Below are 26,600 nucleotides of genomic sequence, written 5' to 3' on the forward strand. Positions count from 1 at the left end.
GATGCTGAGACTCGGGTAAATTAGTTCGGCTTTCGCTGTCTCCACCTCTTGGAGAAGATCTCCCAATTCTAATAGCTTCCGGTTGGCTTTTCTGGATATTTCTGGAAAGTTTTCCAGTTCTTCAAACCATGCATTTTCTATGGTGACTGGGTTTCCATAGTATTGGTCAAGTCTCTCCCACATTTCCTTTAATGCTGCAGAGGGATTCTTTAGGTGGGCGGTTCTCAATCTGCTCACGTGTTCTGCCGATTCACGTCCTAACCATTTCATCATCAGGTTCACCACTTCTGACGATTCCAACTTCATATCCTTCACAACATTTTGGAAACCAGCTTTCCATGTCCTGTAATCCTTGGGCTGATCGTTGAACACATAGAGGCTGGTGGTTATGAGTTCTCGGCGAGACATGTACCTTGATAAGTCTTCTCTTTCTCAAGGCTCCTCCTGAAAGGCGACGGGTCTCACTGGATTGATATCCTGTGGTTGCCTATGCACATCTCTCCTGTTGTGCCTTGGCTCGGGGTGTTCGGCTGGAACGTTTCCTGTGTGTGGCTGCCTTACATTCGCATGATTTAGAACCAGTGGACTGCTGCCATGAGGTTTGGTACTCATGGCCATTTGTGTTTCAGGTTTGATTTCTCTGTTTAAGGTCTCTATTTGTGAAGGGAGGTGTGCTCCTTCCCGCTGCGGGGGTTGCTCTGGAGGAGGTGATGCGCTGGCATGAATTAGAGGGTGAGTTATGACATACTCTAGCGTCCGTTGGACTGGTTCTTGTTGGGCCGTGCATTTGAATAGGTCCTCCCCATTGTCCTGATCCGGGGGCGCATCCAGTACTTTAATTTGAGCTTCAGGGGCTGCTGCTTCTCCCTTTTGCTGCAACAGGTCTAAGGCGATCTCTAGCTCAGCCTTTCTGCGCTCCTCGGCGGCGGCTGTAGCGGCAGCTGTGGCGGCAGCTTTCTGTTGTTCTTCTATTTTGAGCCCTTCTATCTTGAGGGCTGCTGCTTGTTCAGCATACTGTATGCGCGCCCTAGCTGCTTGGGACTCTGCTTTCTTTTGGAGGATGATAGAGCTGAATTGAGAGTGGTTCGAGTATCTTGACCCTTGTGACCTAACAGATCTTGGTGTACACTTAGAGGTGTGAGAGTGCTGAGAGTTAGTCTCATCTATTATGTCACCTGCTTCTGCACTGTTAATAGTGTCTGTTACCATTCTCTGGCGTATTTGGTGTAAACTCTGCTGGCGGCCCTTTTCTTCAAGGCTTTCTGCAGTATTAATCCGTGTTAAGAACCCTAGATACTCTTCTGTGTTGAGCTGATAAGTTTGAACATAAAGCCTCAGCTGCTCTATGTGATACTTAAGATTGGTGGGGTTTTCTAAAATCTTTTCTTTTTTCTCAGTAATGGTATGCCATTCCCTTTCTAGCTTGTCTTCATACTTCAGCTTCTTTTCCTCATATCTCTGTGCAGCTCTCTGTAAGCGCACACAATCTCTTTGATTCCCTGCTTTCATCTTTCTCTTCTCTGCCTTCCTTCCCCTCTTGTGTGTCACTTTGTACTGTGATGGCTTTGACCAGCTGTTCTACAGTTTCAGCCATGATGCTCCCTGTAATTATGTCTGTTCAGGCTGATTTTCTTTTAATTGACACTACAAAGATTTATTTTGCTAGCCTGTCAGAGTGTAGTGAAGAGGGTGAGAAGTTCTAGCAGCGAAGTGTAACACAGGGATGTGTGGAAGGTTGGAATAACTTCTATCCCTGCCTTCCTGCCGTTGCTTCTGATCTCTCTAGTCCCTGTAACAGAAGGACTCGTGCTTTGGTTTCTATGGCAACTGACTGCTCTCTGCTTGTAGCAATTGCAAGGGGGGGAGGGGTGAGTTCCTCAGCTTAGAAACTTCCCGCCTCATCTCTGCTCACACAAAGCCTCGTCTCTGCTCCTAATCAATGTATACCTTCTGTGGCAGGCTGAAATCCCTTTTTCCTTCTACTGCACACAGGTTTTTTAAAGGTTTTCAGTTCAAAGTTTCACAGATTATACAAGTGAATTTAACTGAGTTCCTTCTTTGCTCTTCTCCAAGCAGCTTTACTTTTGTTACCTTCTGTGTGATCTGAGCTTTATTTATAGATCACTGGCTGCCTTTCTCTGCAGCTCCCAGTAATATGCTCCACTAAGGCAGACTAGCTTCCGCTTGTAACCCTCTTCAGAGAAACCAGCTTTTTACTGGTAACCCTTTGTAGAGAGCAGCTTTTTACTGTACAGTTTCGCGAGCACAGAGTCGTGGGAGCAGCCGCTTGTTTTTCACGGAGCTTCACAGACCGCTAAACAAACTTAACAAGTTGAACATTGCTGGCACAGTAATCAAATTCACTGTCACAACATCTAATGTTTCACTGGAATACCGGTCTCTCTTGCGCATATCCAGCCCTTGAAGAAGGAGCCAGCCTCCGAAACATCAGGATGTCGGCTGAGGCAAGACCGACTACAATTTTGAGATAAGTGAATATTGCAACAGTATCCACGTGATCATTTCAGCAACAATTGCACAGTGGACAGTGAGCACTACAAAAGTTTGCATTCCAACACTGGGGTACCTAATGATTTTTAAAGCCTACACATAGGCTTCACAGTCACGATAGCCGTATTTTTTTACAGCATCGTATGAAGGTACACTCAGATTATTGACATCCATATAACAGGTCTCTTTTTGAATTCATAATTTTTTCATGTTATATTGTTTGGGTTTATAAATTTAGCATTTATTGATATTTATGGTGTTGCCATTTCATAGGTAAGGTGTTACTGTTTGAGTGAGTTCCATAATGCAGGTGTAACTTTTATGGATTAGTTTGTGTACATGACTGCAGATCCTTGGAGTTTGTTACGTGCTATATTTCTCTTTTCATTTCTCCAGTTTTGCACTGCATGTAGAGTGATTTTTTTGGGTTTCTGTTCCAGTTCCTGTCTCCATATTTGTAATTTGTGGTCTTTCTGTACTTGGTGAAGATTAGTTCTATGTGTGTGACTGAGGTGAGGTATTTTACTAGCATAGATAAATCACAAGCTACTATTGCTTATTAATTACTGTAACAGCAGTTTATGGATTTTTCCTCTAGGAACTTATCCAAACCTTTTTTAAACCCAGTTACACTAACTGCTGTAACCACATCCTCTGGCAATGAATTCCAGAGCTTAACTATGCGCTAAGTGAAAAATAATTTTCTTTGTTTTCAATGAGCTACTTGCTAACTTCATGGAGTGCCTCCTGGTCCTTCTATTGTCTGAGAGAGTAAATAACCGATTTACATTAACTTGTTCATGTTTTTTCATTATTTTTTAGGCTTCTATCATATCCCTCTTCAGTTGTCTCTTCTCCAACCTGAACAGCCCTAACTTCTTTAACCTTTCCTCATAGGGCAACTATTCCATGCCCCTTATCATTTTGGTCGCTCTTCTCTGCACTTTCTCCAGTGCAGCTATATCATTTTTGGAGTTCTTACAGGATGGTTTGCTTAAGGGTTTGGCCCTTAACACTTTGAAGTTCAAGTTGCAGCCCTTGCTTATTACAGGGGGTGAGTCAATAGAGGGCCTTTGACTTCCCATTGCAACGTGTCCCGATTCTTAAAGGGAGTTAAGCATCTTTGCTCCCCTTTGCAGCTTCTGGTTCATCCTTGGGACCTTACTTTGGTCCTGGAATTCTTGGCAGATCCAACCTTTTGGCTACTGTGTGCTCTTTCCTTGCGGCTGCTTATCTTGAAGACAGTTTTTCTGGTAGCAATTTGTTTTGCACATCAGATGTCTGATCTGCAGGCTCTTTCTTGCCGTGAGCCTTTTCTCTGTATGACTCTGGGAGCAGTACATCTTCGGACTGTGCCCTCAGTTTTGCCAAAAATTGGTTTTTGTGTTTCATTTGAATCAGTCCATTTCCCTACTCACCTTGGACAGGGACAGAGATGAAGGTGAATATCGTCTTTTTGCGTTCCTTGGACATAATGTGACGTTTGCTGTGGTACTTGGAAGTGTCTAAATCTGTCTGGAAGTCAGATCGCCTGTTTGTGGCACATGGTGGCGGTAAACAGGGAGCACCAGCGACAATGGGCAATGATAGCCCATTGGGTTAAAGAAGTCGTTATGGTCGCCTATGTGACTGCTGAGTTTACTTTGCTGAAACAGATTAGACCGCATTCCACAAGGGCTCAGGTGATATCGTGGTCGGAATTTCATCTGTTGTTGCCTGCTGAGATTTGCAGAGCTGCAATGTGGCCATCTTTGCACACCTTTTCCAAGCATTGGCGCTTGGATGTTTGGGCTAGGGAGCACACTGTGTTCCCGCAGGCGGTATTTACCGGTCCACTGGCAGCCTCCTGCCCTCTTCGGGATTAGCTTTGGTACATCCCACTGGTAGGGATTGGCCTGCCAGAATGCAGAGGAAGGAGAAATTACTACTTACCAGATAATTTCCTTTCCTCTTATGAGGGCAGGCCAATCCCCAATCCGCCCTAGGCTGCTGATGTTTCTGTTTTGGTTAGCCTCGTCAGGGCAAACTTAGCAGAGTGTGATTCCTGCTCTTCATTGAAGGCTGGTAAGTGGCTTATCTAGCCTCTTCATTTAGTGAATATTTAGTGAATATCTTTTGGTGAGTTAAGTGTTCCTGTTGGGTTGGAAGCATGAGTGGTTGATAATGATAATGTTCAGGTATAATCAGTTTGTCCACAGTTTGGCTTTATCAGCGAATACTGATAGGCTGATGTCTGGGTGGAACTATATATCCATGACGTCAGCTTTTACTCCATCTCCGTCTGCTAGCAGAGGTGCATAACCCACTGCTGGGGATTGGCCTGCTCTCATTAGAGGAAAGGAAATTATCCGGTAAATAGTAATTTCTCCTTTTTGTAGACCCTTGTCCTGGGTAGCTGCTTTCTATCCAAACCAAATCTGGCAGAGATTCCATCCATCATTTTGGTACACGTCTGTGCAGGAGAAACTTCCATCATTAGTTTGTGCCGGTACTTACACCAGAGGTTACAAGATACATGAGGTGTTGCTGCAAGGCAAAGGCAGCACACAGTATTGGAAGTGGATTTCTTCTACTAGAACTCTGCATTTTAGGAGCAGGAATTATTATCGTACAAAAGAGAATTGTATATTGAATGCCTGCTGTGGAGAGTGTAAGCATGTCACCTGACATCCATTGAAGACAGGTCAGGTTATTCGTTATAGGATCAAAGATGGCCGCTTTATCACAGTGAAGCAGTACACTGATCCCCAACATGTTGGTGTTTCCAACCACTCCATGTCTTGGGCAACACTCAGCCACAAGAAACACTTCCTTTGTGGATGATTCATTCCAAAGCTGTCTAGTACAAATTGTCCTGGCTATGGATGCATCCAACCTTGGTTTGGGAGTTTGCATAAGGGCTCCACACCCAGATTCTCAGGGTCGCTTAGGGAACTTCATTGTTCTCTTTCGGTGAAGGACAATAAGTGTTAACCTAAAGTCTAAGAGAATTTGTTTGGCTGAGGAATTGTTCCTCGACCAAATAGACATAAATTCTACCTCATCTAACAGGAGGCTATTTGGATAAACAATGAGGCCATTTTTTGCAGCAGACCTCAAAGCCCTTTGCCAAGTGGACGAGGAATTTGTGTTGAAACTGTGGACCCTTGGACGGGGACGAGAGTTGGTACTGCCACTGAGGGATGGCCCCCAATGGTCCTCGTCGCCAGCTGGCGGTGCAGGTGAGGACGACCTGGCTGGAGCCTCACCTATACCAGCCCTCGTTTACTTCAGGTTGAGCCCTTGAGTGCCGGGGCCGGCGGGTCTTAAGTGCGGGTCGCCTCGACAGGGCCTGGAACAGCAGCAGGCAGATATGAAGTCAGGAGTCCGGGTCGTGGCTGGCAGCAAAGGTGCAGAACGAGAGTCCAGTCCGAAGATCCGGGGCAGGTGGCAGACAAAGAAGGTGAGGAACCAGGCCAAGGGTCAAGACGGGCAGCAGACGAGCGGTGACTAGGAAGCAAGCTGAAGTCAGAACCAGGAGATCAAGCCGAGGAAGGAAGCCCAGGAACTGGAGGACAAGGAAAGGAACGGAGACCGGAACACTGGAACAGACAGGAATGCAGGGACTAGAACACAGGACTCAGGATCCAAGGACAGGACCAGGATCAGGATCAGAAACCGAAGACAGGAACTTGAAGGCGTCAAAAACAGCAACTAGCACTCCGAGGAGGTGACCTGTTGCCAAGGCAAAGGATCTGGGGACTGAAGCAGGGTTTAAATACCCCTCAGTCCTGACGTCATCCATCGGGGCCGAGCCGAAGTTTCCCACTGCGACCTCTTTAAGAGGCGGGATCTTCCGTGCGCCTAGGGAGAGACCCACTGGGAGGAGGACGGTGGCGTGCAGGGCTGCGTGGGAGGCCACGGCCGTCCAGCACAAGAGCGGGGCTCGCTGCGCCGGCTGGAGGAGCAACCACGCCGTGTCGGAGGAGGTAGGGGGGACTGGCCGTGGCCTGCCGCGGCCGGGAACCACAACAATTTGTTCTTATGGTCAGACTGAATATGAACCCTCAGTGGTCCCTAGTCAGGGGTAAATCCCAAATATTCCACAGATGCAGCATACCTATGGTACAGCTGTTTCCATCTCCTGAAGAGAGATGTTCCTGAAAAATTCTGTTAGAGCATATCTTTACCATAGACTAGAGTCTGGGATTTGATAAGTTTCTCTTCAAATTACTCAGTTTACAAGGCCCTATGTAAACTCAAAAGAATCTAGACAACTACATTCCTCATAGCCCCTATTGACTGAGACACATTTAGTGGAAACTCCTTGTGTTCATCTGGGATCCCGTCATGTTAAAGAATTCCTCAACATTGATCTGTACAGATCTGCTATTTTAGTTGCGATGGAGAAGGTACAGAGAAGGGCAACCAAAATGATAAAGGGGATGGAACAGCTCCCCTATGAGGAAAGGCTGAAGAGATTAGGGCTGTTCAGCTTGGAGAAGAGACGGCTGAGGGAGGATATGATAGAGGTCTTTAAGATCATGAGTGGTCTTGAACGAGTAGATGTGAATCGGTTGTTTATACTTTTGAATAATAGAAGGACTAGGGGGCATTCCATGAAGTTAGCAAGTAGCACATTTAAGACTAATCGGAGAAAATTCTTTTTCACTCAACGCACAATAAAGCTCTGGAATTTGTTGCCAGAGGATGTGGTTAGTGCAGTTAATGTAGCTGGGTTAAAAAAAGGTTTGGATAAGTTCTTGGAGGAGAAGTCCATTAACGGCTATTAATCAAGTTTACTTAGGGAATAGCCACTGCTATTAATTGCATCAGTAGCATGGGATCTTCTTGGTGTTTGGGTAATTGCCAGGTTCTTGTGGCCTGGTTTGGCCTCTGTTGGAAACAGGATGCTGGGCTTGATGGACCCTTGGTTTGACCCAGCATGGCAATTTCTTATGTTCTTAGCATTGGGTTTGGGCTTTCTTAGCCCTGCAGCCCCAGGATCTGTCTGATAATGTTTATCTTATTCTTCTGGCATCCAGAAGGGATTTCAGGAGGGAAGACCATGGTGTGGAAATACAAGGTCTTTCCATATGGCTTTAGGGATGGTTTAGAGCCCTTCCCCTGTTTCACATGAAATCTGTTTAACTAATTTCTGCATTTTCCTGTGTCAGTTGGATAATTGATGCAATTAAATTTCATCTTGGTGAAATTGGTGCTTTTGCTACCATGTAGAAGGTAACTCTGTTTTTGTATGACCTTAGTTGTATGCTTTATAATGGATGGGTTTCAGTCAAAACTGACCACTGAGCCTTTCACTCTATCATGTGATCTCAGCATGGTGCTCGCCCAGTGGTTAGAAGCTTTTTTGAGCCTCTGCACTCTTGTTAGCTTAATATCTGATCTGGAAGGTCATGCATTCTTGTTAGTGGTCACTTCAGCAGCTGGAGTCTATCTGCTACAGACTCTTGTGTCTTTCCCACCTTATTTGAAGTTTTTCATACTAAGTTTTGTCTATTCACATTTCTAGTCACTGCCTAAAGTCTGTAAAGCCAATCTGCCATTACTGTTTGGATACAAGTGATCCGTAGCCTTCCATCTGGAGTGGTCAAAAACCTCAGTTAGTCTATTCAGGTTTTCTTCTTATCAGTAAACCTGGATTGGCCCTAGCCAAGAGCTCTTTTTCTTTTGGTTAGTTAATTATGCCCTTTCTCTCATCCAACAAGGACCTAGATCTGGTGAGGCATGTCAAGATCACAGTGCTGGAGCTCTGATTGCGTCAGAGGCAAAGCTGCTAAGTAGAATTTTCTACACATTTTCCTGTTGCACCTCTATTTTGGCAGGGGTTTCCAATACAAAACTGAATTTTAAACAGTCTGTCCTATGTAGTCTCTTTGAAATAGAACCCAACTCCTCCTAGGGCCTGTTATTTTGGTTCAGACTGCCACCAAAAAAAAAAAAAAATAGGAAAAGCAGATAATAAGGCTGGTTTGATGCACCCGTAGAACAGTATTGCCTTTGGCACTGTTTAGTTTTTCCCTTTTGTTTGAGGCAGCCTGTAGTTTGGGAGTCTTCATAAAACACTCCTGTCTCCCCTTGGAGTTGGTTTCCCCAAGTCTTAGTTTTATCATAGAGTGAGGAGTCGTGCCTAGGAGGCAGGGAAGTAGCTAAGGCTGAATAAACTCTGCAGGGCATGCTCAAAGTTTCTAGAAACTTTAAAATCAAAGTTCTGTGCTGAGCTGCATCTGACAATGTCACCCACATGTGAGGACTGACATGTCCATCAGAGAGCCAACATTACAGGTAAGTAACTTCACTTTCCATTTTACAAAGTGATTCTCTCTTTTGGTAGAGTTGCCAACCAGCCATTAATGACTGGGAATACAGAACATTGATAGCTTCTATTAGTCTTTAATGTATTAGTCCCAGATTGCATATTTATACTTTACTTGCAGAAATTCCATAGAAAGTGAACATTGATTAGCTAATCAGTTTTGTATTGTTGAAGGACAGACGTAAATTTATTGGAATTTCCAGCAATTGGTAAAATTCATAAGCATGGGGGTATTGCTTATATTGGTACAATATATGTTTGCAAAATCTAATAGAATTTTGTACACAGGATATAAGATATAGCAAGTGGCAGGGGTATATAATCTCCTTACCTAACTCCACAAACGTCTTACAAAAAAGAATTATTCCAATCATGACGTCTCCTTTGAACCAACTTCTAGGCCTCACGCTACTCTCAGTAACACTCCTCAATGCACAATCTTTAACTAAAAAGACACACATCCTCAATGATTACCTCCTGGACTCCAACCCAGACATCTGTGCCATCACAGAAACCTGGTTAAAAAACTCAGACATTGCCTTAACCAACAACTACCTATCCAGTTATATGACATCTTCACCTTCCATAGACACAAAAAAAGAGGAGGCGGACTTCTTCTAGCCTCTAAGAAAGAACTCAGACTGACCGCTCACACCATCAAGACTGAATCCAAATTGGAACTAGGATTAGTCAAGTCAAAACTTCTACAAATGTTGTTAGTCTACGCTCCTCCTGGAGTTTTAGAAACCGACCCTTCACCCCTCATAGAATCCATAGCAAAACATATTAACTTAGACCTACCAACTATGATTATGGGTGATTTCAACCTCCATACAGACGCTATACCGCGAACTGCGAAGCCTTCCTCACCACCCTCACTGCTATGGGATTCTCTCAGACTATCAACAGCCCCACACACAAAGCTGGTCACATCCTGGATTTAATATTCATTAACTCTAAATTCACATGCACGGTTGATCCCACATGTACCCCAATCCCTTGGTCAGATCATTTCTTGATAGAATCATCCTTCTCCACATACAAACAGACTCACACCTCTCCGCACCTTTCCACCATTCAATTCAGGAAAGCATGTCCATCTGATATACTCAGCGAGCAGCTCTCCAAGGAACTCTCCAACCTGGACCTGTCTAATCCCGACTCAGCCCTATCTTCCTGGCAAACAATTACTGAAGCAGTCGCAAACAAATGGTGCCCAATAACCTCCAAAACAATCAATCCAAAAAAAAGGGGGAATCAACCTTGGTTCAGCACCGAACTAAAACAGATGAAACAGGACTTACGCCATAAAGAAAATAGATGGCGAAAAACCCCCAACCCAACTACCCTTTCAGCATACAAGGGTTTCTTACATTGCTATAGGACCTGCATACTACAAAAAAAAAAGGAATATTACGCCAACAAAATACACCACTACCAATATGACGCCCAGGCCCTATTTGCTTACGTAACACAAATAACTAAATCAACCCCGCCACCTATTCCAGACGAACAAGCTCTATCCAAGGCTAATGAACTCGCCTCATTTTTTCAACTGAAGATCCTAAATACTCTCGCCCTCCTTCCTCCTAATACAACACCTCTCAAATCAGATGAGAACTGCAATTTGTTCGCTAAACCTAAGTTGGACAGCTTCGAATTAATCTCCACCAAAGAGATTGAATCCATTCTAAAAAGACAGAAACCATCTAGTCATCCAGCTGATAATATCCCATCAAGACTCCTGCTGCTTATTCCAGACACGATCTCAGGACCTCTAACAAATATTATTAACAGCCTTCTAACTCAAGGAAGCTATCCAGACAGCCTAAAAACCGCTTCTCTTAAGCCCCTCCTCAAGAAACACAATCTAGACCCTAATGTACTAGCCAACTTTAGACCCATCTCCAATCTACCATTCGTTGCCAAACTTACAGAGAAACTGGTAAACACCCAGCTTTCAGAATATCTAGAGGACCATAAGATCCTATACCCCTCGCAATATGGCTTCCGGAAATCACGCAACACGGAGACCCTCCTCATTTCGCTTACAGACCATATTATAATGGGATTAGACAAAGGACATTCCTTCTTATTAGTTCTGTTAGACATTTCGGCGGCATTTGACACAGTCAACCACACCATCCTCCTGGATCGCCTTGAGGATATCGGCATCTCCGGATCAGCCCACAACTGGTTCAGGTCCTTTCTCAGCAATAGGACTTTTAAAGTCAAAATCAATAACAAGGAGTCACCTCTAACAAAATCTTCCCTTGGCGTACCACAAGGATCCTCCTTATCTCCAACCCTCTTTAATATATACCTCCTCCCCCTCTGCCAACTACTGACAGACCTCAACCTAATTCACTATCTGTACGCAGATGATGTACAGATTCTAATCCCAATAACAGAATCCATCTCAAAAGCTCTCACCTACTGGAATAACTGTCTTCTATCCATTACTAATCTACTCAACAGCTTAAACTTGGTCCTCAATGCCGCAAAGACGGAACTTCTCTTCATCTCTTCAAATGAAAACAATCTTCCTCCACCTTCACCGCACAATGCTCACATCACCTGTACGCACGTCAGAGACCTTGGGGTAATAATAGACAATCGTCTAAACCTTAAAAAAATGGTCAACACAACTACCAAAGACAGTTTCTTCAGACTACAGGTTTTGAAACGACTGAGACCACTCTTATTTTTCCAAGACTTCAGGACAGTCCTCCAGGCTCTTCTGTTCGCCAAAATAGATTACTGCAGTGCCCTCTTTCTAGGCCTCCCTAAATCTACCACCAAACCACTGCAGATGATACAAAATGCGGCAGCGAGACTGCTGACCAACACCAGCCGCGGTGAACACATCTCCCCCGTCCTCAGAAACCTACATTGGTTACGTAAATTTCAGAATCCTGTACAAATCTATTACCCTAATACACAAAACCATCCATCAGCAACTCCAACTCGACCTGGATATCCCTTTCAAACTCCACTCCTCTAACAGACCAACGAGAGATATCCACAAAGGCACTCTGAAATTTCCCCCTACTAAAGCCACTCGCCTCTCTACGACCAAAAACAGAGCTTTTTCAATTGCAGGCCCAGCTATCTGGAACAATATCCCAGCAAATCTCAGATTGGAACCCTGCCTCTTAACCTTCAGAAAAAGACTAAAGACGTGGCTCTTTCACCAAGCCTTCCCAGATCCACCGGATAATCACTAGTTTGAGCCTCACTTCTTACAAGGACTTTGACACACTTCCTCCTGAACAATGGACACTGGCATTTCCTGGTTAAAGCATATGCTCTAACCCGTTAAATTATTTGTATCATGTTATATTTATTCTTCCTGCCTCTATCTTCCTTCCAGCTTGTCCTTAAGCCTCCAAGTTTTCCATACCTTGTTGATTGTAACTTTGACTTATTCCTTTTCCTTTGTTATCTATTATTTACCAGAACTGTTACCTCAGTTTTACCCTTTGTTAAAATGTAAACCGATCCGATATGGTTATCTACTATGAGGGTCGGTATAAAAAACTGCTAAATAAATAAATAAATATTTCTTAATACTTTCACAAATTCTAGTGCCCAATCTTTTAAATGTTTTTTTCCAATCTGTATTTGCAAACCATGTGGTATCAAGGGTTTTTCACAAAGATTTTTTTAACATTTTTTCCTTTTGGCTTTTTACTACCACAATTGTTAATATAATGTCCCTTACTAAAAAATTCTGATCTTAACAGGAAGAGGAATTAGTATTTGTGCTAGATAATCTGTGTCACAAATTATTGACCATTATATTTCTTAGATGTCATTTCAGGTGCATTCAGCTGCGTGGCCTTAATTTTGCATCTGTATCTTTTCCAGAGCTGTTTCCTCTTTGCCAAAACATAAAACTGGTTTTTGGTTGGATGTGGCACTGGTAGTGGGCACTCGTTCTGCTGAAGAATGCCAGCAGAAGCACATGGAAAACCAGCTGGCCAAAAGTTCTAAAGCACGCACCACCCAGAAGAAGCTTGCTTCTTCCAAAAAGGAAGAAAAAGGTAATCACCTAGAACTGAGCCTTTTCCTTTGGAAGAGCTAATTGTCCTAATTACTTTTCAAAATTCCATGAAACCATTTATTTGTCAGTACCAGATAAATAAGTTAAATAAGTCAAGTACTGTATGATATAGTTTTATTTTACATTATAGCTTTCCTGTAGAAATATCTCAGAATATGTTACAGAAATAATTTTATTTGTATAGCACTTTTATCTAATTACTGTACAGTCAGCTTGATAATGGAAGCATGCCAATAAATGGTTTGATTTTTTGAAGTCTAATTGTTTCTGTAGAGATATTTTTTAAGAAAACAAACCGGTAGCCGATCCAAGATGGCTGTCAGCAAGGAAACACGTAGATGGATCGGTGTAAACAAGTATTTTATTGAAGCTTGCCCGACTCTGGCCGAGTTTCGCTCAAAGAGCTGCCTCAGGGCAGTATCACATACCAATTATTGAAGGCAAACAGAGGAAAAAGCTCGCAAATAAATTTACGAGAATCCGCTGTTGTGCGCTAATTTGCGAGCTTTTTCCTCTGTTTGCCTTCAATAATTGGTATGTGATACTGATATTCTTAAAGCTCTGCTTTGAAACCGAAAGAACCTCTTCTTGATTGCACCTTGCGTTATTTAAAGCCAATTCATGTGGCTTATAAGCCCCTGAGGCAGCTCTTTGAGCGAAACTCGGCCAGAGTCGGGCAAGCTTCAATAAAATACTTGTTTACACCGATCCATCTACGAGATATTTTTTAAGTCAAGACTGTATTACCTGTATTAGAATTTGGCTATGTCATCAAGGCTAGCCTACCTACTCCTACAAAAAATTCCATGGTAATTTTGTCAAGCTAGAAGCAAATCATGGTTCAAAATCAAACTGTCAAGTTGCTAGCCACAGGTATCTTTTTGTTCAGTGCAAGATTTATTCATAACACAACCGGTAACAGGTTCTCTTCACCATCAATAACTTGAACATAATATATAACAGCAGATTCACAGTATTCATAGTCCAATCAGGGTTGCTTCACAGGTACTGAGGATCAAACAGGATTACTTTACAGGTACTCTGGTTCAAACAAGATTATTTCACAGATACTCAGTTCAGGTAAAGTGTTACAGGTCTTCTGAACCTGGTATCTGGCACAGAGACCCTCAAATTGCTATGAACACTGGGATATCCCCAGTGATTCCTTATGAATCCTTGAGGACCAATCTAAGTCTTTGGGAATGGTGTTACAGATCTGAGCTGCAAGCAAGTATGCAGCCGTTTCTGCTTGCTTGGCTGCAAAAGCAAAGACTAACCCTACTGCTCTCAAGCAGAGCACAAGCCCTCCTACAGAGCAGATCCTGGTTCAAGATCAAGTCTGATTCTTTTTTTCCTTACATCACCCTCCTATCCTAGGAGTGACCTCTGGGCATACCAAAGAACCACCAGGATATAGAGTCAACCATCCAAGACTATGACTTTCACAATTCAAAACTTAGAAAATATGATCTAAATCTAAAGTCTCTATACAGTAAACAGGTATCAATGCAAGACTCAAAATCAGAGTTTGGCTTGGAGTCAAGACCCCAAGGTTCCACTTGGCTTCAGTGCTAGTTGCAGCACCCCCGTCAAACATAGGCTACCTGAGACAGCAAGCTGGGCAGGCCCAAAGTTTATCAGGAGCAGAGTATGGAGCTGAGTCAGTATCAGGAGCTGGAATGGCACAAGCTCCAACCCAAAGTCAGGCTCAGGAGCTGAAGCAAGGTGTTGGTATGACTGTCGCTGCCCGACGTCGCCACTCCGCCCTCCTTACCTCTCTGGTGACTTCTCCTGCGGTTGACGGACGTTTGGCTGCCGCGGCGTCTGCCTGCTGTCCTCTCCGGCGTCCCTGGACCGGCTTGGGCGCTGCCTCCCACCATGCTATTCAGCTGCCTTAGGGCGCACGTGCCGCACAGCCCTGCTTCAAGTACCTTCAGTGGAGTGAACCTCAGGGGCGTCCCCCTGTGATGACGTCATGCATCCAGGATACAAAAGGCCTACGCGATTGCTAGCTAATCGAGTTAGCAAAGGTTTCCTAACGGATGGGATTTGCTCTCCATACCTTGCAACTCTGCCTCCTTCGGACCTACTCTATTTGGGGTACTCGCTCCTCGGGGGCCTCTCTCTCTTTCTTATCTTTCAGGTCGCAATCTAGAACCGGTAATCGCTCCTCAAGGGCCCATGTTCCTGGACTCGCTACTTGGACTCCACTTCTGCCAGGAAGACACCGCTGCCTATAACATCTGTGAGTTACCATCTCTATCTCTCAGAACTTTTCCCTGGAACCAGGTACTCGCTCCTCGAGGGCCTGCCTTTTCTCCAATTCCTGTGCTCCACACTGAGAGACCACTGCATGAGTACATTACCAACGAGGCTCTTTTCCTGAACTCTGCATATGCTGCTACTACTCACAATATCAGTTCTCTCTATTACAGCACAGCCACTGTGGGATCGCTGTTCCAGAGCCTGAGGGTCTACAAGCCTGGCTACTTTCCAGCTCACTACTGCCACCTCTGGTGGTTCACCAATCCTATATAATAAAAGAACTAGTGTGTGTGTGTGTGTCTCCTACGCTGAGCCTGACCTGTGGCCCCTCATGGGACTTCCCCCCGTGGGCGTGGTCGGTCATCTGCCACAGGTCCAGGAATCCACCCAAAACCCTTACAAATAACAGCAGGTGTGGCATGGCCAACATACCTTCAGTACTGGATTGCTGCCTTTAAGCATGGGACCAATGAGGCTTCAGCACTGGCTTCTGAGTCAAGCTAGGCAGGCACAGATTCAAGATCAAAAGCAAGGTCTAACATGTCACCTTGAGTCATAGCATGCTAGCATGGAGTTGGGAGCAGGAGCAGGCTTAACCAGCATAACCTCAGCACTGGCTGGAGTGTCTCCTTTGGGCTTTGCCTCTATAGAAGCACACCTCTTCAGATGAGCTATCAGATGGCCCTTAACTCCCCTATGATTTGGGTCCTCTGTTCTTTTCCATCCAGACAGATGGATTCAGGTTCAGTGGGTTATGCACCTCTACCAGCAGATAGAGATGGAGCAATCTTGACATCACAGTATATATACTCCTGCGGTGACATTAGCCTATCAGTATTCTCCATCTCTAGCAGATGGTAGATATGCATTTCCCTACTGGGGATTGCTTCAAAATTTAGAGGAGAATTAATAGGAATTCTAAGTTGCCCCGCTCTCCTGTGGTGATATCCATTGGTCCCTCCCCCAGTTGAGGATTCCTGAGGTGATTTCCCATGGTCACATAGATGAGTGCCTTCGTCCGGTAGCTGGTTCTTCAGCCAGCTTGGACTTTGCTGATTAAAGCAGCTGAAAGGCAGCAGGTGCAGGAAACCGAGCACAGCGGTGAAAGTATATAGCCTCTCCACCCGCAGCTGGAGACCATCTCTGTTCTCAGCCAGGAAAGGCTGAGCTCAGGTAAGTTTAAAAAAAAAAAAAAAAGTCAGAGACAGAGAAGAGGAGTTGTTGGAGTTCCTCCAGTCTCTATGCTCAGTGCAGCTTTCCGACATTCATTCCCACTCTTGTGGGGGTTAAGGGACTTGGGAAGCCTGGTGGGTTGAGCAGCCCAGGTGGACTAGGCTCAGCTGTTAGGCTTCTTTCTTTGCACTGCGTGGCGCCTTTATTTCTTACGCATTCAGCTGCACTCTGCAGGATCATCGGTGTGTACAAGTGCATCTGGCTGTGCGCCCAGTTTCTTTTGGGCGTGCTGCCTGTGCACACATTCTGAAACATATTGGTTGTGTGCCCAGGTTTGGCGCGGAGACAGTTTACTTAGTTTTGAGGTTCATAGCCTTGGGTTCCCTAAATTTTGTGCACCTAAATTTTTCAGCGTGAATTTGGCTGGACGCACATCTACTGTTGCTTGTTAAGCGTACTAACGGACTAATTGCACCTGTTGCTAAGAAACCTAAGCACCTTTCCCTCTGTGTTACCTGTCATATTTGGGCATGTCAGCCTAGAGTGCCCTCTAATTTGTGCCAATGCTGCTTAGAGTCTCAGGGAGAATTATCTTCTTCTGATTTTACTGGTTCTTCCCAGCCTGATGATGGCCTGGTTAAGGACATGTCAGGAGGGATGCCTGACTTTGGAACTCCCTTGTCTTGTTACTCAGCAGGGGATGGCAGCTCAGTGGGCGTATCACAAGTGCCTTCTGGTTTTGACATGGATCCTTCTGCCTTTTCTTTGGTAGAACATTTTCAAGGATTGCAATCCTTTCTTCAGGCGCAGTTCTCAGCCCTGACCAATCCTATCAGGTCAGATTCTCATGCCATGGCCTCTTCTTCTTACAGTACTACTGCTAAATGTCGAAGTACACCTCAGTTGACTGCAAGTACTCCCAATAGGAATCCAGATGGCACTGATGATGAGGTAGATCCTGACTCTCTCTGGAGGATGGGGAAATTCCTCTGGGACTGGACCCGCATAGGACTATGTTGCGGTTCTTTCATAGAGATGAATTGCCAGCCCTTATTTTCCAGATGTTGAAGATGCTGGGAGTACTTGGGCAGATTCCATGTCTGAACCAAAGAAAATTCCCATTTTGGTTTCTTTGCGTAAGGCCTCTTGTTTTTACCCTGTTATGGAAGTCATTCAAGAATTGATTGATCTTGAGTGGGACGCCCCGGAGGCATATTTCAAAGGAGGTCAGAACTTGGAAGGCCTGTACCCCCTGGATCCAGTGGTGAGAGAGCATCTGCATTTTCCAAAAGTGGATACGCTTGTCTTTGCCGTCTCTAAACAGATGACTATTCCCATGAAGGGATGTGCATGATAGGAGGATTGAGGCCATCCTTAGCAAGCATTGTCAATGACCTTACAGATAGCTTCTTGTTGTTCCCTGGTGGTTCGCTCTTGTTTACTTCTCTCTCAGGAGGTTGATGACTCTGGAGTGAATTCCAGGGCAGTTACGGAACCCTCCGCTATCTTTTTAGCAGATATGGGCTTCAATTTGGTCCCCACTTCAGCCAGAGGAGTGACTTCGGTAATAGCGGCCAGGCGTCAGTTATGGCTGAGAAATGTGTTGGCTGATGCAACCTCCAAAGCTAATCTTGCAAAATTGCCTTTTAAAGGATCGCTCTTGTTTGGGAGCGAGTTGGAGAACCTAGCCAGTAAGTGGGGCAAATCCTTGGTTATTCGGTTTCTAGAGAATATGAAGCAGTTTCCAAGCCCCTTTGACCTGAGAGGTTTTGTCTCTATAGAGGGGCAACCTTTCAGAGGAGGCGACCTTTCGGCAGGTCTTAGACCTTTCATCCCAGACAACATAGGTGGGGCACAGGCTCAGGAGGTGGAATCTCCCGAGCCTCCCAATGAAGGTTTGCTGACCCACCCCCAGGAACAGGAGATAGGGGACGTCTCTCTCTCTCTTATCAGAGGTGGGTCGAAATCACATCGGTTCAGTGAGTCCTGGAGGTGATACAGAAGGATATGCGCTGGAGTTTCGCAATGTTCCTCAGGTCGTGTTCATGATATCTCCCTGCAGAAGAAGCAGGCAGTGGAGTGTACACTGTCAAGGCTCCTCGATCTGAGGGCTGTGGTTCCAGTACCCACGTCGCAAGAAAATATGGGCCGATATTCCATTTATTTCGTTGTGCCCAAGAAGGAGGGCTCCTTTCATCCTATCCTAGAACTCAAAGGAGTCAACCGTCATTTGCGAGTGACTCATTTTAGCATGGAAACGTTGCACTCAGTGATAATGGCCATGCAGTTGGGGGAATTTCTGACCTCCTATCTGTTCTAGGCATACCTCTATATTCCCAAACGATTGGAGCACCAATGGTTTCTGCATTTTGCAGGGTTGGGGTGCCATTATCAGTTCTGGGCACTACCTTTTGTTCTAACCATCGTTCCCAGAACTTTTTCCAAGGTTAGAGTGGTAGTGGTGGCAGAGTTGAGAGAGGATGGGATCCTGGTACACCCGAATTTGGCGACTGGCTGATTTGAGCCAGGTCTCTGGAAGAGAGCTGCCTGGTGACCTGCAAGGTGATCTCCCTGTTGCAGGAGCTTGGTTGGGTAGTGAACCTAGCCAAGAGCAGTCTTCAGCCATCTCAGTCATTAGAGTATGTGGGTGTTCGATTCAACATGAAGCAGGACAAAGTTTTCCTGCCAGAAGCTCGTATTCAGAAATTGATGACACAGGTGCATCTCTTGATGAACACTATACGCCCAACAGTGTGTTCCTATCTGCAGGTACTCTGGTTGATGGCGGCAACCCTGGAAGTGGTGCCATGGGCAAGAGCACATATGCATCCTCTTCAGCGCTCCCTGCTATCTCATTGGAACCCATAGTCTCAGGACCATTCAATTTGGCTCCGCCTGCCGATTGAAGTCTGCTCTCACTTCCACTGGTGATTGCAAGTGGATCATCCGAGAAAGGGAGTTTCCTCAACGTCTCAAGAATAATAAGATAGCAACTATAAACAGTACCTTTAATAACTCCCCTATCGATTATGCCAATGAACTGATCACCGATGGTCCAGTCTGGGAACATTTCAATTATGTCTCAACATCTGATACCACTGAGATTACCAGAAACCACGGTTTAATCCCCTTAACCCATGTCATACTACTTTTCTTAAACTGATTAAACTTGACATTGCTCTTTTTATTACTAATTTCATTAATTCTTCACTATAGCATGGTGTCGTTCCTGACCTACTAAAAAGGCTTCAGTCTGGCCCATAATCAAAAAACCAGCAGCTGATCTAACTCTTATCTCCAATTACCACCCAATCTCTTCTCTATCATTCATGGCTAAAATCATAAACATGGCAGTTTCCTAGCGTGTAGCAGATGGACTCAGGACCAATGGGTATAGTGTGCTCCTGATAGCAGTTGGAATACGGAGTCAGATTTCAATCTTACGTCAGCACTACATATATCCGTGCAGGAAGCTCTGCTCTTCAGTATTTCTCCGTCTCCTTAGCAGTTCGGGACTATACACATGCTTGCACAGCATTAGAAAATCCAAACCAAAGAAGAAAATTCCAAAATAAAGAAGAAATAATCTTACCTCTACAGAGGAGTCCCGCTCTCCTGCGGTGATCCCTAAGGATCCCTCCCCCAGTTGAGAATTTCTGAGGTGATTTCCGAGATCCCGCAGAGGTAAGCCTCGGTCCGGTAGCAGGCTCCCGGCGTGGACTTAGCCCCCAGGAACGGGAGTGGCTGAGAGGCAGCGGATGCAATACCGAGCACGGCAGTGAAGGTAATCTCCCTCTCCCACCGCAGCCGGAGACCGCCCGGCACGAGACCGGGAAGCACCGAGACAATGTAAGGTAGAAAGCTTTTCTTAAAGTCTCCGAGGCTCGGATAGCCACACAAATCGTCCTTCCGTAGTCTGTTCAATCGGGTAGAGCAGCCCCTTCCGGGCTAGACACCGATCCGACGCGAGAGTTCTCCCATGGGGAGACTCTCCGGGGGGGCTGCCATCTTGCCTGCGTGGTCGCCGGTGCCATTTTGCCCCCTTGATCGCCGTATTGTCCACACAACTGAGCCGTGCGCACAGCTGCGAGCCGGGCGCACAAACTACTTGTGCGCACAGCGGTGCGCACAACGGTGCCGGGTGCATAACGGCACGCTCAACGGTGCCGGGTGCACAAATAGGCCCGCGCGCACACCTACCGATCTGCACGTACATCTTTTGAATCCCGCACGCACAGCGTCGGCACACCCGGAGTGCACAACTAAGTCTCCCGGCACGCACATATATGCGCACAGACGAGTTTTGAACAACTCCATGCCCACAAATCATGGCACCGCTGGCCAAGAAAGCCAAGGGGCAAGCCCTCTGCCCAGCCTACCACCTGAGAGCTGCGCAACACGAAGTGGCTACTGCCCTGTGCCTACAGTGCGAGGCGGCTCTGGAGGTACCGAGACAAGGCCCTCCTCTGCCAGTAAAGGAATCCGACTCCACCAACAATAGTACCCTGGATCTCTCTATCCTCAGTCGGACCCCTCGGGGAATGCTGCTGGGTTCAATATAGACCCAGGAACCTTTTCCTGGGTGGGATTCTACAGCCACGGGCTCCACCAGAGGACCAAATTCCAGGCCCCTCTCGGCCTCCCCAAGACGTGCCTCCTCCGGACAAAAGCCTCCCCTTAGGGAACATAGATTCCTCGGAGGAAGAGCCAGATTCCCTGGAGGAAGGGGAAATCCCTCCGGGAATGGAACCATACCAAACCATGATGCGTTTCTTCTCCAAAGACAAGATCTCAGACCTCGTGTCTCTGAGCCTGAAGACACTGGGCATCCCAGGCACAAGCACCGCAGCGGAGCCAAAGACGAACTCTGTTTTAGTCGGGCTCCATCAGGCCTCACGCCATTTCCCAATGCTGCAGGCCGTACAACAACTGATTGACTTGGAATGGACTGCTCCAGAGGCCAGCTTCAAAGGAGGGCGGGCCCTAGTAGCCCTGTATCCCCTGGAACCCTCAGCCAAAGAACTCCTGGGGTACGCCAAAGTGGACGCCATGGTCTGCGCTGTCACAAAGCGCACTACCATTCCAGTCGAAGGAGGAGCAGCACTCAAGGATGCCCAAGACAGACGTCTGGAATCCATCCTTAAACAGTCATTTGACGTTTCAGCTATGTCCCTGCAGATTGCTACCTGCTGTGCCGTGGTGACATGCGCCTGTTTGTCACTTGCCAGGAACGCCACCACACCCATCGAAACACTAGAACCAGCAATATCCTTCCTCATGGATGCGACCTCCGACCTGGTGCGCACCTCAGCCAGAGGAGTCTCATCCATTGTGGCAGCCAGAAGGCAACTCTGACTCCGAAGCTGATCAGCCGATGTGACTTCCAAGACGAAACTCACGAGAATGCCTTTTAAAGGAGCCCTCCTGTTTGGAAGCGAACTGGAGAAGTTAGCCGACAAATGGGGCGAATCCCCAGTACCTCAGTTACCGGAGGACAAGAGCAAAAGAAGCCCGAACATCTAAGGGCAAAGGATCACAGCGTTTTAGACCATACAAAGATACATAACAAGCACCTCGCCCCGCAGGCAGGGGCCAGTCTTTTCGGAACAAACACAACAAGAGGGGAGTCGGCCCAGGCCCCAGCCGCACCCCTCAGTGAGAACCAACAGACCCATCCACAGGAAGAAGCCATTGGGGGCAGGCTTGCCCTATTCTACCAAAGATGTGTTGAGATATCGTCGGACAACTGGGTCCTAAACATCATTCGAGAGGGATACTATCTGGATTCCCACTGCGTCCCTCCAGAAAAATTTGTGAAATCACCATGCCACTCCCTCTCCAAGAGGACAGCGGTGGGAATCACACTGACAAAATTACTCGCCCTAAAGGCAATAACACCGGTGCCCAAGCATCAACAAAATACTGGACACTATTCTATCTATTTCATCGTCCCCAAGAAAGAGGGCATGTTCTGGCCCATCCTGGACCTCAAGTCCGTCAATCGCTACCTAAGGGTACCATGCCTCCGCATGGAAATCCTATGCTCGGTCATAAGTACGGCACAGCCGGGAGAATGTCTGACCTCTAGATCTGTCAGAAGCCTATCTTCACATCCCGGTCCATAACAATCATCAGCGCTTCCTTCGCTGCACGATCCTGGACCATCACTACCAGTTCCGGGTGCTACCCTTCAGGCTAACTATAGCCCGTCGGACGTTCACCAAAATCATGGTGGCAGTGGCGGCGACATGGAGGAAAGAAGGAATCCTCGTACATCCGTATCTGGACGATTGGCTGATCAGAGCAAAATCTCCAGAGGAAAGTCATCAAGTGACCAGCTGAGTCAAGAATCTACTGCAGAATCTCGGGTGGGCCATCAACACAACCAAGAGCTGCATGCAGCCCTCCCAATCACTAGAATTCCTGGGAGTCCGGTTCAACACCAAACAAGACAAGGTCGTTCTTCCCCCTACAAGGAGAAGTAAACTGATGGACCAGTTATGAAAACTGCTGAAATGTTCTCGCCCCAAGATGTGGGATTACCTCCAAGTCTTCGGCCTCATGACATCAACCCTGGACGTCGTCCCATGGGCAAGAGCCCACATGCGACTGCTACAACGTTCCCTACTATCACAGTGGAACCCGATGTCCCAAGACTACACCGTTCGCGTCCAGCAACCGGCGGAGGCGCGGACCCAGCTCCAATGGCGGCTATAAGAAGACCATCTGAGCAAGGGATTAAGGCTATCCCCACCGACCTGGGTCTTGTTCACCACGGATGTGAGCCTACGAGGGTGGGGAGCCCACTGCCAGGAACTGAAGGCCCAGTGGCAATGGGACAAGGAAGAGTCAGAGTGGAACATCAACCGACTAGAAGCACGGACAGTCAAACTAGCCTGCCTATGATTCAGTCACAGACTATGGGGAGAATCTATAAGAGTCATGTCAGACAACGCCACAACAGTTGCCTACATCAACCGCCAGGGAGGAACCAGAAGCCAACAGGTGTCCCTGGAAATAGACCCCCCCAATGGCGAGGGCAGAAACAAACCTACAAGGGAACTCAGCTTCCACATCATGGGAAAAGACAGCGTCACTGCAGATTACCTCAGCAGAGAAAGTCTAGACCCAGCGGAATGGATTCTGTCGACCACAGTTGATGGTAAACCGCTGGGGAACACCAGCTATGGATCTTCTGGCAACCTGGTCCAACGCCCAAGTTCCCAAGTTCTTCAACTGCAGACGAGAACCACAATCCCAGGGGATCAACGCCCTCGACCAGACCTGGCCACAGGAAGACCGGCTGTACGCCTTTCCTCCATGGCCACTACTGGGTGGGATCATCCGCAAGATAGAACACCACAGAGGGCCAGTACTTCTAATGGCCCCGGACTGGCCAAGAAGGCTGTGGTACGCAGACATGCGAAGACTTCTGGCGGGGAATCCAATGTGTCTACCTCCACACAAGGACCTGCTCCAGCAAGGACTGATCCTCCACGAAGACCCAACTCGAGTCTCTCTTACGGTCTGGCCATTGAGAGGACAATTTTCTCAGTGGAAGGGAGTAGGTAGTGGAGTGTCTCAGGGATCTGTATTGGGACCCTTACTTTTCAATATATTTATAAATGATCTCGAAAGAAATACGACGAGTGAGATAATCAAATTTGCAGATGATACAAAATCGTTCAGTGTAGTTAAATCACAAGCAGATTGTGATAAATTGCAGGAAGACTTTGTGAGACTGGAAAATTGGGCATCAAAATGGCAGGTGAAATTTAATGTGGATAAGTGCAAGGTAATGCATATAGAGAAAAATAACCCATGCTATAGTTACACAATGTTAGGTTCCATATTAGGTACTACAACCCAAGAAAGAGATCTAGGCGTCATAATGGATAACACATTGAAATCGTCGGTTCAGTGTGCTGCGGCAGTCAAAAAAGCAAACAGAATGTTGGGAATTATTAGAAAGGGAATGGTGAATAAAATAGAAAATGTCATAATGCCTCTGTATCGCTTCATGGTGAGACCGCACCTTGAATACTGTGTACAATTCTGGTTGCCGCATCTCAAAAAAGATGTAATTGCGATGGAGAAGGTACAGAGTAAGGCTACCATAATGATAAGGGGAATGGAACAACTCCACTATGAGGAAAGACTAAAGAGGTTAGGACTTTTCAACTTGGAGAAGAGACGGCTGAGGGGGGATATGATAGAGGTGTTTAAAATCATGAGAGGTCTAGAACGGGTAGATGTGAATCAGTTATTTACTCTTTCGGATAATAGAAAGACTAGGGGGCACTCCATGAAGTTAGCATGTGACACATTTAAAACTAATCAGAGAAAGTTTTTTTTTACTCAACGCACAATTAAACTCTGGAATTTGTTTCCAGAGGATGTGGTTAGTGCAGTTAGTATAGCTGAGTTTAAAAAAGGATTGGATAAGTTCTTGGAGGAGAGGTCCATTACCTGCTATTAATTAAGTTGACTTAGAAAATAGCCACTGCTATTACTAGCAATGGTAACATGGAATAGACTTAGTTTTTGGATACTTGCCAGGTTCTTATGGCCTGGATTGGCCACTGTTGGAAACAGGATGCTGGGCTTGATGGACCCTTGGCCTGACCCAGTATGGCATGTTCTTATGTTCTTCTTATGTTCTTATTGCCTGAAGAAGAGCAGATACTCAGAGCAGTGATTGACACCTTGATCTGAGCACGCAAGTTTCCCACATCTTTAACTTATATACGAATATGGAGAATATTCGAAGCCTGGTGTGAAGACCGCGACATCCTTCAAAATTTCCATGATCCTGGAATTTCTGCAGGACGGCCTGAAGAAGGGGTTGTCTCTCAACTCCATCAAGGTTCAACTGGCCGTGCTGGCCTACTTCAGAGCCAAAGTGGACAGCATCAGTCTATCTTCCCATCCAGACATCTCCCGCTTCCTGAGAGGGGTCAAGCAAATCTGACCACCACTAAAGTGGCTGGTACCCCTATGGAATCTCAATCTAGTACTCGACTTCCTAGCTGGAGCTTCTTTCAGACCTACACGCTGTCTGTCCCTATGGCTCCTGACCTTGAAGACTGCATTCCTAGGGGCAATATGTTCAGTCCGTTGCATCTCCGAACTTCAAGCACTATTCTGTCGGGAACCGTTCCTCAGATTCACACCGGGACCCATACAGTTATGCACTGTCCCCTCCTTCATTCCAAAGGAGATTTCTCATTTCTATCTAAACCAAACCATCTCGCTGCCATTTCCAGATGAGTATAAGGACTCTGAAGACACGCCTTCTATGCCATCTTAACGTCGGCAGACTCCTAGTTCGATACCTGGAAAGATCGGAATCCATACGAAAGAAGGACCACCTGTTCGTCCTTCACAGCAGGAAGAAACAAGGGGAAGTAGCCTCGTGGACAACCATAGCCCGCTGGATCAAAGAAGTAATCAAGGCGGCCTACGTAGAGGCAGGCAAGCCTCCACCTCTACAAGTCAAGGCCCATTCCACAAGGGCCCTGGCAGTGTCCTGGGCAGAAACCAAGATGCTGTCGCCCACCGAAATCTGGCGGGCGGCGACGTGGTCCTCCATTCACACCTTCTCGAGGTTCTACCGCCTGGATGTTCAGGCCAGGGAGGACACAGCATTCGCAAGGGCAGTACCAAGTGGGCCACGGGCAGCCTCCCACCCGGTTTGGGAGTAGCTTTTGTACATCTCATTGGTCCTGAGTCCATCTGCTACATGCTAGGAAATAGAGAAATTACTTACCTGATAATTTCGTTTTCCTTAGTGTAGACAGATGGACTCAGTATCCCACTCACGGCTGCCCCAAAATCCAGAAACCTCGGGTGACAATCCCCGAGAGCAAGACAAGCACGGGTAAGCCAGACTTTACTCCTAGTTAAGACACCCATAATTGCAGGGTGTCAGAGTTTCTCGGTTGAGTGCACTGGCGATCTCCAGCTAGAAATCACGTCAACCAGTTCAAGTTAATCAAGTTACTCAAGTTGATCAAGTTAATCAAGTTATTCAAATACACATATATCCACAATTGCTTTTCGAGGAGAATACTGAAGAGCAGAGCAATGCTGACGTCAGATTGAAATCTGACTCCGTCTCCAACTGCTATCAAGAGCACACTATACCCATTGGTCCTGAGTCCATCTGTCTACATTAAGGAAAACGAAATTATCAGGTAAGTAATTTCTCCATTCTCCAACAACTTTGCAACTTTATTGACTCTAATAATATCCTTAATCAATATCAAT

The 26,600-nt window shown here is 46.3% G+C and overlaps 1 protein-coding gene across 5 annotated transcripts in view; it reads left to right on the top strand.

Annotated features, from left to right (window-relative positions):
• The window catches only part of MIS18BP1 (MIS18 binding protein 1), a 308,295-nt gene that overhangs the window by 192,855 nt on the left and 88,840 nt on the right, over positions 1-26,600 (top strand). For all 5 annotated transcript variants that reach the window (XM_029598455.1, XM_029598456.1, XM_029598459.1 and 2 more), the window contains one exon: positions 12,698-12,873. In XM_029598455.1, coding sequence (XP_029454315.1) covers positions 12,698-12,873 — 176 coding nt within the window. The remainder of the gene's footprint in view (positions 1-12,697; positions 12,874-26,600) is intronic.

The sequence above is a fragment of the Rhinatrema bivittatum genome, chromosome 4 (genome assembly GCF_901001135.1).
Source record: "Rhinatrema bivittatum chromosome 4, aRhiBiv1.1, whole genome shotgun sequence".
Taxonomy (NCBI): domain Eukaryota; kingdom Metazoa; phylum Chordata; class Amphibia; order Gymnophiona; family Rhinatrematidae; genus Rhinatrema; species Rhinatrema bivittatum.